Consider the following 16,256-nt stretch of genomic DNA (forward strand, 5'->3'; position numbering starts at 1 on the left):
AAGGCTCCCAAGATGGCGGGCGCGCCTTCTCTGCCTCTCGGCGGGCGCTTCTGCCTGGTGAGCGGCATCCCGGCCCGGCTCCGCTCCGCCGACCTCCGCGCCTACTTCAGCCAGTTCCTCGAGGCCGGCGGCTTCCTCTGCTTCCATTACCGGCACCGTCCCGAGAGGGAAGGCCTCTCTTCGCGGCCGGGCCCGACCTGCTGCTGCCTGGTGGCCGTGAAGGCCGGCTGCTCCCGCCGCCTGGTCCGCATGTTCTCCGGGAAGCGCTGGCTCGACCGGCGAGGAGACGCGGTGCCCGGGCGGTGCCTCATCCGGAGGGTCCGGGTCTCCCCGCAGGAAGGTGAGAGAGAGTCCCGGGGCGCTTGGGGAGAGCGTGGCCATGTCCAGGTTGCTATGTACCTGGCCATGTTCCAGAAGCATTCTCTCCTGACCTTTCTCCCACATCTAGGGCAGGCATCCTCAGATGCTCTGTTGATGGTCTGGGGCCCGAAGAGGGGGAGCCAAGGTAATAATAATAATAATGAGTTCCACCTTCTAATAATAATAATAATAACAACAACAACAACAAGTTCCACCTTCTAATAATAATAATAGCCAGCAGAGTGTCTGCTGTGGACTCAACTTGTTGTGTTTCTAATAATAATGATGATAATAATAATAACAACAACAACAATAATAACAGCCAGCAGAGTGTCTGCTGTGGACTCAACTTGTTGTGTTTCAAATAATAATAATAATAATAATAATAACAATAACAGCCAGCAAAGTGTCTGCTGTGGACTCAACGTGTTGTGTTTCTAATAATAATAATAATAATAATAGCCAGCAGAGTGTCTGCTGTGGACTCAACTTGTTGTGTTTCTAATAATGATGATAATAATAATAATAATAACAACAACAACAATAATAACAGCCAGCAGAGTGTCTGCTGTGGACTCAACTTGTTGTGTTTCAAATAATAATAATAATAATAATAACAATAACAGCCAGCAAAGTGTCTGCTGTGGACTCAACGTGTTGTGTTTCTAATAATAATAATAATAATAATAATAATAATAATAATAGCCAGCAGAGTGTCTGCTGTGGACTCAACTTGTTGTGTCTCTAATAATAATAATAATAATAATAATAATAGCCAGCAGAGTGTCTGCTGTGGACTCAACTTGTTGTGTTTCTAAGAATAATAATAATATTAACAATATCAGCCAACAGAGTGTCTGCTGTGGACTCAACTTGTTGTGTTTCTAAGAATAATAATAACATTAACAATATCAGCCAACAGAGTGTCTGCTGTGGACTCAACTTGTTGTGTTTCAAATAATAATAATAATAATAATAACAATAATAGCCAGCAGAGTGTCTACTGTGGACTCAACTTGTTGTGTTGCTAATAATAATAATAATAATAATAATAATAGCCAGCAGAGTGTCTGCTGTGGACTCAACTTGTTGTGTCTCTAATAATAATAATAATAATAGCCAGCAGAGTGTCTGCTGTGGACTCAACTTGTTGTGTTTCTAAGAATAATAATAATATTAACAATATCAGCCAACAGAGTGTCTGCTGTGGACTCAACTTGTTGTGTTTCAAATAATAATAATAATAACAATAATAGCCAGCAGAGTGTCTACTGTGGACTCAACTTGTTGTGTTGCTAATAATAATAATAGTCAGCAGAGTGTCTGCTGTGGACTCAACTTGTTGTGTAATAATAAATGTACCATATATTCTCGAGTATAAGCTGACCCAAATATAAGCCAACCAGGACCCTCACCCGAGTATAAGACGCAGGGGGCTTTTTCAGTCTTAAAAAAGGGCTGAAAAACTAGGCTTATACTCGAGTATATATAGTACTTTACCTCTTGAGAGACGAGAACTTGAAGCTGTGTATATTGATTACTTCTTAAAATTCACTCTGTGAATATATTTTTTTCTCAGATGTTGATACATTTGCCTATAAAACCAAAAAGGAGCATCTCCGAATATCGAAGGAATCCTTCACTCAAGGTGATTTAAAACACCTCCCTGAACTGAATCCTCCTGCGTTCATGCCTTACGGGAATGTGGGAACTCCTCTGAGCGTCTTCTTGGATCTCATCAAGGCTTGCCGGATGCCGCCCAGTATTATCAGGAAGCTGCAGTTGCAGTTCCCCAAATCAGGTTCTTCCCGCAGATATGGAAAAGTGCCATTTACCTATGAGGAAACGGAGACTGTGGCCGAGGAGGAGAGAGTGTACACGGCGACCGGGGAGGAGGTCACGGAAGGAGAGACCCCGACAAGAGAAGGCATGGCTGAACATGACGGAAGCACCGAGGAGAAAGATTGTGGAGATGCAGAGAAGGAAGAAGCAGCAGAGTCTCCACTGAACAGTGTAAGTTCTTTATGGTTAGAAGATGGGAAAACATGCTTTTAGCTCTGGTAGAGATATAATCGAATAAAGGAGAAAGTGATTTTGTGGATATTCGGTATTTGTTGTGTGCCTTCCAATCAGTTATGACTTAAGAACACCCTAAGGTGAATAATAATAATAATAATAATAATAATAATAATAATAATAATAATAATAATAATAATAATAAACTTTATTTTTATATCCCGTCCCATCTCCCCGAAGGGACTCGGGGCGGCTCACAACAGGGACAAGCCCGAAACAACGACACAGCATATTTGACACAACTTAAAACATTTCAACGATACACAAAATAAAATAATGGACAATACATTAAAATCCAAGCAGATAAAATCAGAGTAATTAAAAGCAAACCAGCGGGGACAGGTTTCGTAAAGTGCTGTATCATGGAAATGAGTAACACTGATAAAGTGCCATACGCTTTTAAAACGGAAAGAAGTATTCTGATGACAGCTCTATTTGGCCTATTCATTCAAACGCTCTCTGGAACAAATCATCATTCAAATAAAATACAGTAGAGTCTCACTTATCCAACATAAACGGGCCAGTAGAATGTTGGATAAGTGAAAATTTATTTATTTATTTACTACATTTATATGCCGCCCTTCTCACCTCAAAGGGGACTCAGGGTGGCTTACAAATTGCATTCACATACAATACATTATATTACAGTAGAGTCTCACTTATCCAACATAAACAGGCAGGCAGAACCTTGGATAAGCGAATATCTTGGATAATAAGGAGGGATTAAGGAAAAGCCTATTAAACATCAAATTAGGTTATGATTTTACAAATTAAGCACCAAAACATCATGTTATACAACAAATTTGACAGAAAAAGTAGTCCAATACGCAGTAATGTTATGGTGTAATTGCTGTATTTACGAATGTAGCACCAAAATATCATGATATATTGAAAACATTGACTACAAAAATGGCTTGGATAATCCAGAACCTTGGATAAGAGAGTCTTGGATAAGTGAGACACTACTGTATTCTCTTCCCCTGCCTTCTTTATTTATTCTTTATTTATTAGCGACATTTATATCCCACCCTTCTCACCCGAAGGGGACTCAGGGTGGCTTACAAGTTATATATACATACAATATAATTATATTATTAGTATAGCACAATATAAGCATTATATATTATTATATTGTACTATACTATATTATTAGTAATATTGCATGTAATATAAATATACAATTATAATAGTGTATTATTATTATTACATTGTATTACATCATAATGTTATTGTCAATATTATATGTATATACAATACGTTATAATATTAATATAGTATAGTATGAGCATTATATATTATTATATTGTTAAATTGATACAGGAGACATGGTGGAAAGATGTCTTCCTGGCCCCGCCTTCTTCCTTCTGGTCCAGAATGGCAGTTAGACCTTGGGGGGGGGGGGGTCCCATCTGATGATACAGGAGACATGGTGGAAAGATGTCTTCTTTGCTACAGGAAGCGGACGATGATAGATGTGAAGAGTGGGAGAGACACGAGGCTCTGCATGAAGACGTCACGAGCCAGGAACGAGTCAAGGAGCGCCTCTACGAGGAGGAGATCGAACTGAAATGGGAAAAGGGAGGCTCTGGGTTGGTTTTCTATACAGATGCCCAGTACTGGCAGCAAGAGGAAGAAGGAGGTAACAACTAAAGACATACCATATCATCGATTTATCTGCCTACTTAACAATAGCCCAATTGGTGATGCCTTCTTAGTATTATATTAGCACTTTATTGACTATTTTAGCGGTGAAACTACCTCTCCCCGATTCTGAAATATTCTGCATTTTGGCCCAGATCCGTGTATTCGTCTTCTGTTTTTAATATTTTATTTGTATGTTGATTTTTATGACTGTTTTATTGTTGATGATGCTGATGTTTTATTGTTGAGATATTTGTTTTATTGTTTTGCTGTTGTTGTTTTATTGTTGTGTTGGGCATGGCCCCATGTAAGCCGCCCCGAGTCCCTTTGGGAGATGGGGCGGGGTATAAGAATAAAGTTGTTGTTGTTGTTGTTGTTGTTATTATTATTATTATTATTATTATTATTATTATTATTATTATCAGGTCTTTGAAGGATTCTTTTTTAACCCTAATCCAGCCAGTCCTGATTCCATACAGGAGTCTTGATATTGCTTTTTATCTCTGTGTCTCTCAGATCCTTTGGTGTTGAGGCACAGTTTTATGTTCTTACTGACGTCCATTGCTCACTGGGAGGGAGATGGAGACGCCTTCTGGCTCATGCATATCTTTATTATTGCTTTTTCTTATTTCCCTCTTGCTACACAATCTTTTCCCTATCTCTAAGACCTGACTCCCCTATTTGCCTTGCCATCTGGCTCAGTTTTTACACTTTCCACCATCACCCCGTTCCCTCAACGATCGGCTGGCATCAGACAGGGTTGCCCAGCTCCCTTCACCATAGACCATGTTAAAATACTGATCCAAACATTGGCAGAATCCCTAAAACATTTGAGCATAGCGATTGTGCTGCTCACAAGAGCAATGTTTAGCTGATGCAGATTCGTGGCTTTACATGTAACTTTTCTTTTAACAGATTTTGATGAGCAGACAGCAGATGACTGGGATGTTGACATGAGCATCTACTATGACAAAGGTATTTTAATTACCGTATATACTCAAATATAAGCCAACCCGAATATAAGCCAAGGCACCTAATTTTACCACAAAAAAACCTGGGAAAACATGGACTCCAGTATAAGCCGAGATGCCAATAAAATTACTGTATATACTTGAGTATAAGCTGACCCGAATATAAGCCGAGGCACCTAATTTTACCACAAAAAACTGATTTAAAAATTTGACTCCAGTATAAGCCAAGATACCAATAAAATTACCATATATACTTGAGTATAAGCCGACCCGAATATAAGCCGAGGCACCTAATTTTCCCACAAAAAAACTGGGAAAACATTGACTCCAGTATAAACCGAAATACCAATAAATTTACATTAATTGAGGCATCAGTAGTTTAAATGTTTTTGAATCTTTACATCAAACTGTAATTTAAGATATGACTGTTCAACTCTGGTTAAATCATTATTTTCAATGTAAATGTGCTTATGTATCCTTTTAATAATAATAGCTTGAAATAATAAATGTAATAATAATAATAATAAATGCAGTAAAATAATAAATGTAATAATAATCAATAAAATAATAAATGTAACAATACCAATAATAATAGATAAAAATAATAAATATACCATATATACTTGAGTATAAGCCAACCTGAATATAAGCCCACCAGGACCCACACCTGAGTATAAGCTGAGGAGATTTTTTTTTCAGTCCTAAAAAAGGACTGAAAAACTAGGCTTATACTCGAGAATATACAGTAAATGTCTCCATTTACGATGCCTGGGATGTAGAGAGATTAAATTAGCATAGCATAGGTAAAGGTAAAGGTTTCCCCGGACGTGAAGTCTAGTCATGTCTGACTCTTGGGGTTGGTGCTCACCTCCATTTCTAAGCCGAAGAGCCGGCGTTGTCCGTAGACACCTCCAAGGTCATGTGGCCACTGGCATGACTGCATGGAGCACCGTTACCTTCCCGCCTAACAGGTACCTATTGATCTACTCACATTTGCATATTTTCGAACTGCTAGGTTGGCAGAAGCTGGGGCTAATAGCGGGAGCTCACTCCGCTCCCTGGATTTGAACCTGCAACCTTTCGGTCTGCAAGTTCAGCAGCTCAGTGCTTTAATACGCTGCGCCACCAGGAGCTCCTAGCATAGCATACACTATACAAACTTTCTCTTAGTGCAGTCGATAAATATTCTGCTTGCCTTTCTGGCTGAGGTGGAGCATCACAACATTTAGCAGTGCCATAGAATTATACCCAGTGCTTCTGGGTCTGATTCAAAGCTACTTTCTCAGCATGAGGTCTTTTTTAGCACTTTGATCCAATCTACTTTTAACTAGGAGTGTTCAGATTCATCTGCATTTATCAAAGCACATACATATGCCTTCCCAGCCTTCCCATACTTGGTCCCATTGGCTGTCTTGGGCTCCAACCTCTGATTTCAGAGGTTCTTGCTTAATACATCTGTTGGCACTGACTTAGGGATGGCTTCACTGAGCTATAGGTTCTCTTTCTGTTTCATAGCCTTTGGCTTTTTTTCCTTGGAGCAGAGACTGACATGGGATTTCTCTTCATTCAGATGGCGGCGACAAGGACGCTCGCGATTTTGTCCGGATGCGGCTGGAGCAGAGACTTCGGGACGGTTTGGAAGATGGGTCTGTTGTGGGACAAACCATTGGGGACTTTGAAAAATATACCAAGGTAAGAACCGAAACTGTGTGAAGCAATGGAGAAGGTCCTTCGATGCTCCTAATAGGACCTAGCTTGATTCTTTTTCTAGACCAAGAGAACTGAAAGCTGATTTCAATATAAATATAATATATAAATATATTTGGCATTCCAGCCATTCTTTCTCTAATGATACTGACTGTATGTCGATGGAAACTTCATTATTATTATTATTATTTTCTTGAATCAGTTGCTTTAAACATTCTTCTTCCTTCTTCAGGGCATCGGCAGGAAAGTGATGGAGAAGCAAGGCTGGGCTGAAGGCCTTGGTCTGGGAAGCAGTAATTCGGGGATGCCCGAAGCTCTGATTGGTGATGGGCAGAATCCCAAATGCAAGAGGGGCTTGGGGTAAGTGATGGGCAGCCTCCCTAAAATGCACCACTTCCTTCTCTAAAAGTTGTGATTCTCAGCTGTTTTGAATTAACATAGGTCATGATAGGGCAAGTGTAGGGGGCATGTGGGTATTTATTGTCATTTTTTGCATAACGTGATAAAAACACCAAATAATATACCGTATATACTCAAGTATAAGCCGACCCGAATATAAGCTGAGGCACCTAATTTTACCACAAAAACAGGGAAAACGTATTGACTCAAGTATAAGATGAGGGTGGGAAATGCAGCAGCTACGGGTCAATTTCAAAAATAAAAATTGATATTAATAAAATTGCATTATTTGAGGCATCAGTAGGTTAAATGTTTTTGAATATTTATATAAAACTGTAATTTAAGATAATAATACTTCGATAAGACTGTCCAACTCTAAATATTTATATACTCAAATATAAGCCGACCTGAATAGAAGCCGGCCAGGACCCTCACTCGAGTATAAGTCGAGGGGAGCTTTTTCAGCCCTAAAAATGGGCTGAAAAACTAGGCTTATACTCGAGTATATACAGTAATTCTGTGCGTTGTCAAAGGCTTTCATGGCCGGAATCACAGGGTTGTTGTGTGTTTTCCGGACTGTGTGGCCATGTTCCAGAAGTATTCTCTCCTATATAGATGTGGGCTAAACGTCAGGAGAGAATGCTTCTGGAACATGGCCATACAGCCCAGAAAACACACAAGAACCCAATATAATTCTGCGTGCCAAAAGTTCATCTACATTGTAGAATTAATGCTGGAATGTAGCCTTAAATGATAAATTATCAATGGAAATGAGGGTGTTCAGGGGGAAAACTAATAGATCTGATTTTGATTTATACTGGTCAGTTTTTATTAAGTATGTTCTAGAAAGTGAAAAAGGAAAACAATACAATCATGTTGGTCAGGAATTTTGGATATGACATTTGTTTAATGGTTGACTTATAAATCTTATGGTAAAGGAAATGATACTTGTTCGGGCCTTGGTGGTGGGGTTATGTGTTTGTAAAATGTTCATTGTTTTGGGGTTTTGTTTTGTCTTGTTAATGTATGCAAATAATTTTTTTAAGTAAAAAAAATATATAGTAGAATTAATGCAGTTTGACACCACTTTATAATTGTCATGGCCCAATGCTATGGAATTGTGAGAGCTGTAGTTTTTATATGCCAAATTGCCCTCCAAACTATTACACACTACTGGCAAAGCACTGCAAGGAATTATGTGAGGAAGGAGCAGGAATCAGGAGCTTCCTCTTCTAAAGCAAAACAAGAAAAGTCACTGGAGATTTTGGAAGAAAAGGCTTATGTGCTTTCAGGTCTCCTTCATCTGCTAGCTCAACATGGGGACATATATGGGGGGTAAGAAAAACATTTTGGTGCCTGAAAATTCTGACCCCTCCTATCTTTTCCTCCAGATACCATGGCGAGAAGCTCCAGACGTTTGTCAAGCCCAAGAAGCCCCGGCAAGGTGTCTGTCCGCTGATCTCCACCATCTATGATGACCCCCATCCGGAGGATGGGAAAGAGCAGCTGCTTCGGCGTCAGCTGCCAATCAGCTTGAAGTATCGGCAAGATGTGGACTTTCCCCATGATACGCATAGTTTTCACCAGAACTTTGGCTTGTCCTGAGAGGCTACCACCAAAGACTGACTTGTGCTTTTGCAATAGCATTTTTAAAAATTTATTCTATTTGTTTGTGTATATTTTTTAAAATAACAGTTGTAATTAACTTTTTGGACCAAATTGTAATTATTTTTATTTAAAAACATGGTGAACAGATATATACTTATGGATAGTAAAGGTAAAGGTTTTCCCTTGACATTAAGTCTAGTCGTTTCTGACTCAAGGGGTTGGTGCTCATCTCTGTTTCTAAGCCCAAGAGTCGGCATTGTCCATAGACACCTCCAAAGTCATGTGGCCATAGGCATGACTGCATGGAGCGCCGTTACCTTCCCGCCGGAGCAGTACCTATTGATCTACTCACATTTGCATGTTTTCGAACTGTGAGGTTGGTAGAAGCTGGGGTTAATGTGGGAACTTACCCAACTCCCCGGATTTGAACCACTGACCTTTCAGTCAGGTCAGTGGTTTAATTCGCTGCGCCACCAGGGGCTCCAGTAGTTATGGATACTTTTTTTTAAACTATCCTTGCTTCTTGGCAGAATGGGGTTGGACTGGATGACCCAGATCTCTTCTATGATCCCCAGGCATTTTAGGCTGACACTAATGATTTAAATCAATTGTCCATTTTCCAGCCTGGTTTCAAGACAAACGCTGCTTTGATTGAGGAAGTATTGATCCTATTGGTTCTCAACAGCTGTTGATCACTTGATATCCTTTTTGACTTTGCTTTAGGTATGAAAAAAAATCACAGACGGCACGGTTTTTAGTATAGTGACGAAGATCGCATTTAAATCCCATATTCAGAAGTAACTTAAGTGTAATGAGCATAAACCTAAGTAAGAATATAAACACAACCCCTGTGGCATTTTTCAATTACCGCATTTCATCGCACAATGGTCACATCCCCATTTTGGGGGTAGCAAAATTGGTATTCACATCATAGTCACAGAGCCATTTGGGGCGCCTTCCTTCCTTCCTGAAATTGATGTCTCTCGAACTTGGCTCTTCCCTCCTTCCAAGAACTCCATTTCAGATTTTGTAAACTGCCCTTCCTTTTTTTATATACATTATAGTTGCATTCCCAATTTGCTTCTGACATGATCAATAAATAAATATTGTAGTTCTATTGGAGAGTGTAATGTGGCCTCTCCCCTGCAGAGGGCGCGCGCCGCGCAGGTTATTCTACTGAAGCGCCTCCTGACTTCCTGGAGGCTTTTCGGAACCTTTATTCCCTGCGACTTCCGTTTCCACCCGGGTAATAATAAAGAGTGCACCGGAACTCAGGGCTCGTGGGTGAAGCGGCCCAACATTGAATCCATTGTGATGGCAGTGAGGGCGGAAGTCCAGGCGTTGTTTACCCATGCCTGGCGTGGGTACGTCGCTGAAGAAGGTCCGTAAAGCCGCTGCTTGGGAGGTGAGTTGCTTGTGCCTTTTTGCTGGAGAGTTATGCCACATGAACTGCCACACTCACATGCTATGGAATCCTCAGAGAGTTTTTGATGCCACAACAAACTACCAATCTGGTTTTCCGGGCTGCCTGGCCATGTCCCAGAAGCATTCTCTCCTGACGTTTCGCCCACATCCATGCCAGGCATCCTTATGAGGTCTGTTGGAAACTAGGCAAGTGGAGTTTATGTCTCTGCGGAATAATGACTAAGGTGGGAGAAAGAACTCTTGTCCGTGTGAATTTTCCAATTGGCCAGCTTGATTAGCATTGAATAGCCTTGCAGTTTCAAAGCCTGGCTGCTTCTTGCCTGGGGGGGGGGGCTTTGTCAGGAGGTGTTATGGAAAGAAACCATGAAAATGAACAAAATCTGGCCACTAGTATTAACTCTAAAATCAGGACCGTAAATAAAGAAAATAGGTGAATTCCGATCAAGAAACAATCAGGGCCAGCTAACACCTCCCAACAAAGGATTCCCCCAGGGAGGAAGCAGCCAGGCTTTGAAGCTGTAAGGCTATTCAATGCTAATTCAATGCTAAGATGTCCCAGTTAATAGATCCGAGACGTGAGTATAAAGGTGGCCTAGAGGTCTCTCATAATATTAATATTAATAATAATAATAATAATAATAATAACAACAACTTTATTTTTATACCCCGCCTCCATCTCCCCAAAGGGACTCGGGGTGGCTTACATGGGGACAAACCCAGGTGGTAACAAACATTGTAAATAAAACACATCCTAGTAAAACAGTAGAGTCTCACTTATCCAAGACTCGCTTATCCAACGTTCTGGATTATCCAACGCATTTTTGTAGTCAATGTTTTCAATATATTATGATATTTTGGTGCTAAATTCATAAATACAGTAATTACTACATGGCATTACTGTGTATTGAACTACTTTTTCTGCCAGATTTGTTGTATAACATGATGTTTTGGTGCTTAATTAGTAAAATCATAACCTAATTTAATGTTTAATAGGCTTCTCCTTAATCTCTCCTTATTATCCAACATATTCGCTTATCCAACGTTCTGCCGGCCTGTTTATGTTGGATAAGCGAGACTCTACTGTACAAATAAAACATAATAAAATCACATCAAAAATGACAGAGAGTTAAAAACCTGAGCAAGCCCGTTCATAGGGTAGGCAGAAGTTGAGGCAGCTCATAACAACCACAACAGCATCTAAAATGTTTTAGATGTAGATTGTGAATACAGCACAGCTTTATTGTACAAACACACATCATAGCGGTTGGAAGTGGCTGTGGGTTGGCAGCTGGATCCCATACACAGTAATGTGCAAAGTGGTGCATAAGCATTGGATCATATACTTTTTGTGTCCCGTTTCTAGGAAAAAGAGATTGGCGTCATGGCCGTGAGCCAGAAGCAGCCGGCATTAGCCTTTGGTCAGGCCGTCATCGGACCTCCCGGCTCCGGGAAAACCACCTACTGCCTCGGCATGCAGGAATTCCTGTCTGCAATCGGGCGCAAGGTTGCGGTGGTGAATCTGGATCCCGCCAACGACGGGATCCCTTACCCGTGTGCCGTGGACATCTCGGAACTGATTACCTTGGCGGACGTTATGGAGAACCTGAACCTGGGACCCAACGGAGGCTTGATTTATTGCATGGAGTACTTGGAAGCCAATTTGGACTGGCTGCAGGAGAAACTGGCCCGGCTTAAGGGCCACTACTTCTTATTTGACTGCCCGGGACAAGTGGAGCTCTGCACCCACCACAGTTCCTTGAGAAACATTTTTGCTCAGCTTGCAAAGTGGAACTTCAGGGTAAGTTTGGCAGAGAGCAGAGGTGGACAAGTTGTGTCCTGACCAGGGTTGTAGGATTGCAAGTCACATCAGCCCCAAGGGAGCAAAGCCAGTGGGGGAGGATCATGTATATTGCAGGCCAGCAAACCTCCTGCTATACAGGAACACAGAATCAAAGCCAATGTTGTGGCAACTCTTTTTTCATTTGACTCTTATTATTTATTTATTTATTTATTTATTTAACACATTTATATCCCGCCCTTCTCACCCCGAAGGGGACTCAGAGCAGCTTACAAATTAAATTTACACACAGTATTAAATTATTAATCTTGGACATGCTTAAAATTAATCTTGGACATGCTTAAAATCTTGGACATGCTTAAAATCTAATCTTGGACAAGCTTAAAATTTTATATAATGTGATTTTATTTTCTAATGGTATCTGTTTTATATGAATTGTTGTTTTGTAGATTGTTTTATATGAATTGTTGTTTTTACATTGTTTTTAGGCGTTGAATTTTCGCCTATTTATTGTAAGCCGCTTTGAGTCCCCTCGGGGAGAAAGGTGGGGTAAAAGTGATGTAAATAAATAATAAATAAATTAGCATAGCACAATACTGGCAATAAATTACTATATTGTACTACAGTAGAGAATCACTTATCCAAGCCTCGCTTATCCAAGCCTCTGGATAATCCAAGCCATTTTTGTAGTCAATGTTTTTAATATATCAAGATATTTTGGTGCTAAATTCGTAAATTCAGTAATTACAACATAACATTACTGCATATTGAACTACTTTTTCTGTCAAATTTGTTGTATAGCATGAGGTTTTGGTGCTTAATTTGTAAAATCATAACCTAATTGGATGTTTAATAGTTTTTTCCTTAATCCCTCCTTATTATCCAAGATATTCGCTTATCCAAGCTTCTGCCGGCCCGTTTAGCTTGGATAAGTTAGACTCTACTGTATATCAATATATTGTAATATTATTATTAATATTACATGTAATAGATAATATATAATTAACATTATTATATTGTATTATTAGTATTATATTGTATTACAAAATAATATTATTAATATTATATGCATATAAAATATAATATTATATATTATTGTAAATTATATTTTATATATATATATATATGTATATAGGTACATATGTATATATGTATGTGTGTACATATATACACATATACGTACATACATTTCTTGTTTGTTCTTTGCAGTTGGCTGCAGTTCACTTGGTGGATTCTCATTATTGCACGGACCCTGGCAAATTCATCTCTGTCCTCTGCACTTCCCTCTCCACCATGTTACACGTAGAGCTGCCTCATGTCAACGTCCTCTCCAAAATGGATCTGATCGAACAATATGGAAAACTGGGTAAGAGCCACTGGCCGTGGGTTCATAAAAGGCTGTGAAGTAGGTAAGCCGAGACTTGCAGAGCCGGAGTAGTGTAGTGGTTTGAGCGTTGCACTATGACTCTGGAGTCCAGAAGTCAGTTTGCTGCTTGGCCATGGAAACCCACTGGTTGGCCTTGGGTGAGTCACAGACTCTCATCCCCAGAAAAACCCATAATAGTGTGTTTTGGGGTTGCCATAATGACTTGAAGACACACAACTACAACAGCAAAGAGATGTGGAGATTCTGATCCATTCCCTGAAGTTGTCTAGCCAAATGCTAGATCCCTTTATTTCCAGTCAAACAGGATCTTGGATTTAAGTAAAAGGGAGGTAAGAGCTTGTAAAACATCCTTTTGCAGAACTTTAAGTTATTGACTTTGAAGTTTGATTTGCTATTGCTTGCATATAATCTTCAATAAACAGCTTGCTTGCTTGTATCCTGGGGCTCCATTGTAGTTTTGAGGTGCCTACGCAGCCTAGGGGTGCAACAAATGTAATTTTATACAAAATAGTTTAAGAATTTTGTCCAAATTGTGAAATTTTGTGTATATTGAATCATTAAAAAGCAAAAGTGTCACTATCCCATCACCCATGTGGACAATTTGAATGTTAGGGTATTAGAATTTGGAATTCGGGAGAAAGAATATTCAATTTCGTTGAACTCTCAAAGAAGTGAGACAATTTTAAACATTGAAACCCCACTCTATGTTTTTCTGTTCTAAAACCATCCATTTTAACCCACTGAACCCATTTTAAGTTCTGAGAATTTCCCAACCAGGATGGGAATATTTGTCTTTCCAGTATTATTGGTAATTTGACTTGATGTGAACTTTTGTCCTGAAATTTCCTCAACATTTTCCTTCAATTTTGTTCCAGCTTTCAATCTCGATTACTACACCGAGGTTCTCGATCTGTCTTACCTCGTGGATCACTTGGCTTCAGATCCTTTTTTCAAGAAGTACCGTCGTTTGAATGAGAAACTTGTGGGCGTGATTGAGGACTACAGCTTGGTCTCCTTCGTTCCTCTCAATGTCCAGGTACTGACGCCCGGTTTGCAGGAAACAAATGGTCATGGCTTAGGTAATAGACACCCACAAGGTTCTTAAACTATAGCTTAGTCGGAACTTTGGAAAGTTAATTTTTCAAGTAGTCTTTTCTAAAACCTGCAAGACTATTCGTGTTGACCAGGGAATTCTTGAAGTTGTTCAAAAAAGTATGTTTTCCAAGTTGACTCATTCTAAGAAGAGAAATCGGTTTCAGACCCTCCACATGTCTCTATTGTTCCTCTTTCCAGGACAAGGAGAGCATGAGGCGTGTAATGCAGGCCGTGGACAAAGCCAATGGCTACTCTTTCGGGGACATGGAACACCGAAACCTTGAAACACTGATGTCTGCTGCAGTTGGAGCTGATTTCCACTTCCCATCGTATCCTTTCAATGGTTTTCCCACCCATCCTCTTTCATATAGGTCTTCCTTACATATATCAGAAATGCAGAAGTCATACTCTCTACTGAAGTCGAAACAGCAATATGCATCCACCTCCACTGAGGTGTAAAGCAGACTGGATACAAAATGGAGTCCTGTGTCTGAACATGCTCAGCACAATTATATGTCTATAACCCCTCCCACACAGTCAAAACAAGCAAATCAACATACACATAGAATACAGATTAGCAAATACAGTAGAGTCTCACTTATCCAACATAAATGGGCCGGCAGAACGTTGGATAAGTGAATATGTTGGATAATAAGGAGAGATTAAGAAAAAACCAATTAAACATCAAAATAGGTTATGATTTTACAAATTAAGCACCAAAACATCATGTTATACAACAAATTTGATAGAGAAAGTAGTTCATTACACATTAATGCTATGTAGTAATTACTGTATTTACTAATTTAGAACCAAAATATCATGATATATTGAAAACATTGACTACAAAAATGCGTTGGATAATCCAGAACGTTGGATAAGTGAGACTCTACTGTATATACATTAACAGAAATAATGTAAGGCTTGGGAAGTTGCTATTTCTAACAAATTCCCATTTGTTGCAACCTTCTTTTGCCTTAACTTTCAAATAATCAGCACTTTGGCGGTCCAGGAGCGGTACGTGCAGCCAGATGAGAAAACGGTGGAAGAAGAAGTGATGGACATATGACAGGCCTGCAGGAACAGCAGAAGAAAGGAAGTTCATCACACTGAAGATGTCCTCCACTTTGGGGCGTCAGGCTGAATTTTGTATGTTTGCTGGACCTGAGCAATGCACCAAAACAGTCTTGTCACCATGCAGGTCCTACCTTTCAGCTCCCTTAGCTGAGAGAAAGATGCGCCCAAGGGTTTTCCTGTAGAAGAGGACAGACCTCTGTTTGATTTATGTCTGACCGAAGAAAAATGGGTGTTGTCACGTGGCTCAGAAGTCAGAAGAACTAGAGTGTTGTCACAGTTGAGGTCAAAGAGTGGAAATGGTAAGTATGGTTTTGAAAGAGATTTCCATTCGAGGCAACCTGTGTGACATCTCTGCCATTGGGATTCTCAATTCCAGTCTTCCCCAGTCCCTGCCTTTCAGATGTGTTGGTCTTCAATCCCTTTTGTCACAAGACACAACAGCTGGGGACGATGGGAGTGGAACTCTCACACATAAAAAATATGCAAGATTGAGGAGACAGCTTTATCCTGTCACCGATCACAGAAGACCATAATCATTTTTTCTTCTGCAACCTGTTCCTCTTCAATGTTTTCAAGCAGTGATGCCAGTCGCTTTCCAAAACAGGAGTCCTCGAAACCATCCTTGTGAGGGCTTTGGACGGAGTCTTCTCAAAGTTGTCTTCTGATGAAGAGACTGCTGAATAAATGTATGTGTCTCTCTGTGTTGTAATGCAAA

The 16,256-nt window shown here is 40.0% G+C and overlaps 2 protein-coding genes across 3 annotated transcripts; both read left to right on the top strand.

Annotated features, from left to right (window-relative positions):
• Positions 1 to 12: 12 nt before the first annotated feature.
• gpatch3 (G-patch domain containing 3) lies at positions 13 to 8,949 on the top strand. Of its 2 annotated transcripts, XM_008120665.3 has the most exons (8): positions 13 to 340; positions 449 to 505; positions 1,940 to 2,373; positions 3,892 to 4,075; positions 4,993 to 5,052; positions 6,619 to 6,740; positions 6,988 to 7,115; positions 8,546 to 8,949. In XM_008120665.3, the coding sequence occupies exons 1-8, from the start codon at positions 13 to 15 to the stop codon at positions 8,757 to 8,759; spliced, it is 1,527 nt and encodes a 508-aa protein (XP_008118872.1). In that variant the 3' UTR covers positions 8,760 to 8,949. The 2 variants fall into 2 exon arrangements, with proteins under 2 accessions (XP_008118872.1, XP_008118873.1); XM_008120666.3 differs by lacking the exon at positions 449 to 505.
• Positions 8,950 to 10,025: 1,076 nt separating this feature from the next.
• On the top strand, positions 10,026 to 16,256 carry gpn2 (GPN-loop GTPase 2). The gene is made up of 6 exons (XM_062962140.1): positions 10,026 to 10,167; positions 11,551 to 11,985; positions 13,195 to 13,351; positions 14,248 to 14,408; positions 14,666 to 14,796; positions 15,461 to 16,256. Exons 1-6 carry the CDS (start codon positions 10,114 to 10,116, stop codon positions 15,531 to 15,533), a joined length of 1,011 nt encoding a protein of 336 aa, XP_062818210.1. The 5' UTR covers positions 10,026 to 10,113; the 3' UTR covers positions 15,534 to 16,256.

The sequence above is a fragment of the Anolis carolinensis genome, unplaced genomic scaffold, assembly GCF_035594765.1.
Source record: "Anolis carolinensis isolate JA03-04 unplaced genomic scaffold, rAnoCar3.1.pri scaffold_10, whole genome shotgun sequence".
NCBI lineage: Eukaryota > Metazoa > Chordata > Lepidosauria > Squamata > Dactyloidae > Anolis > Anolis carolinensis.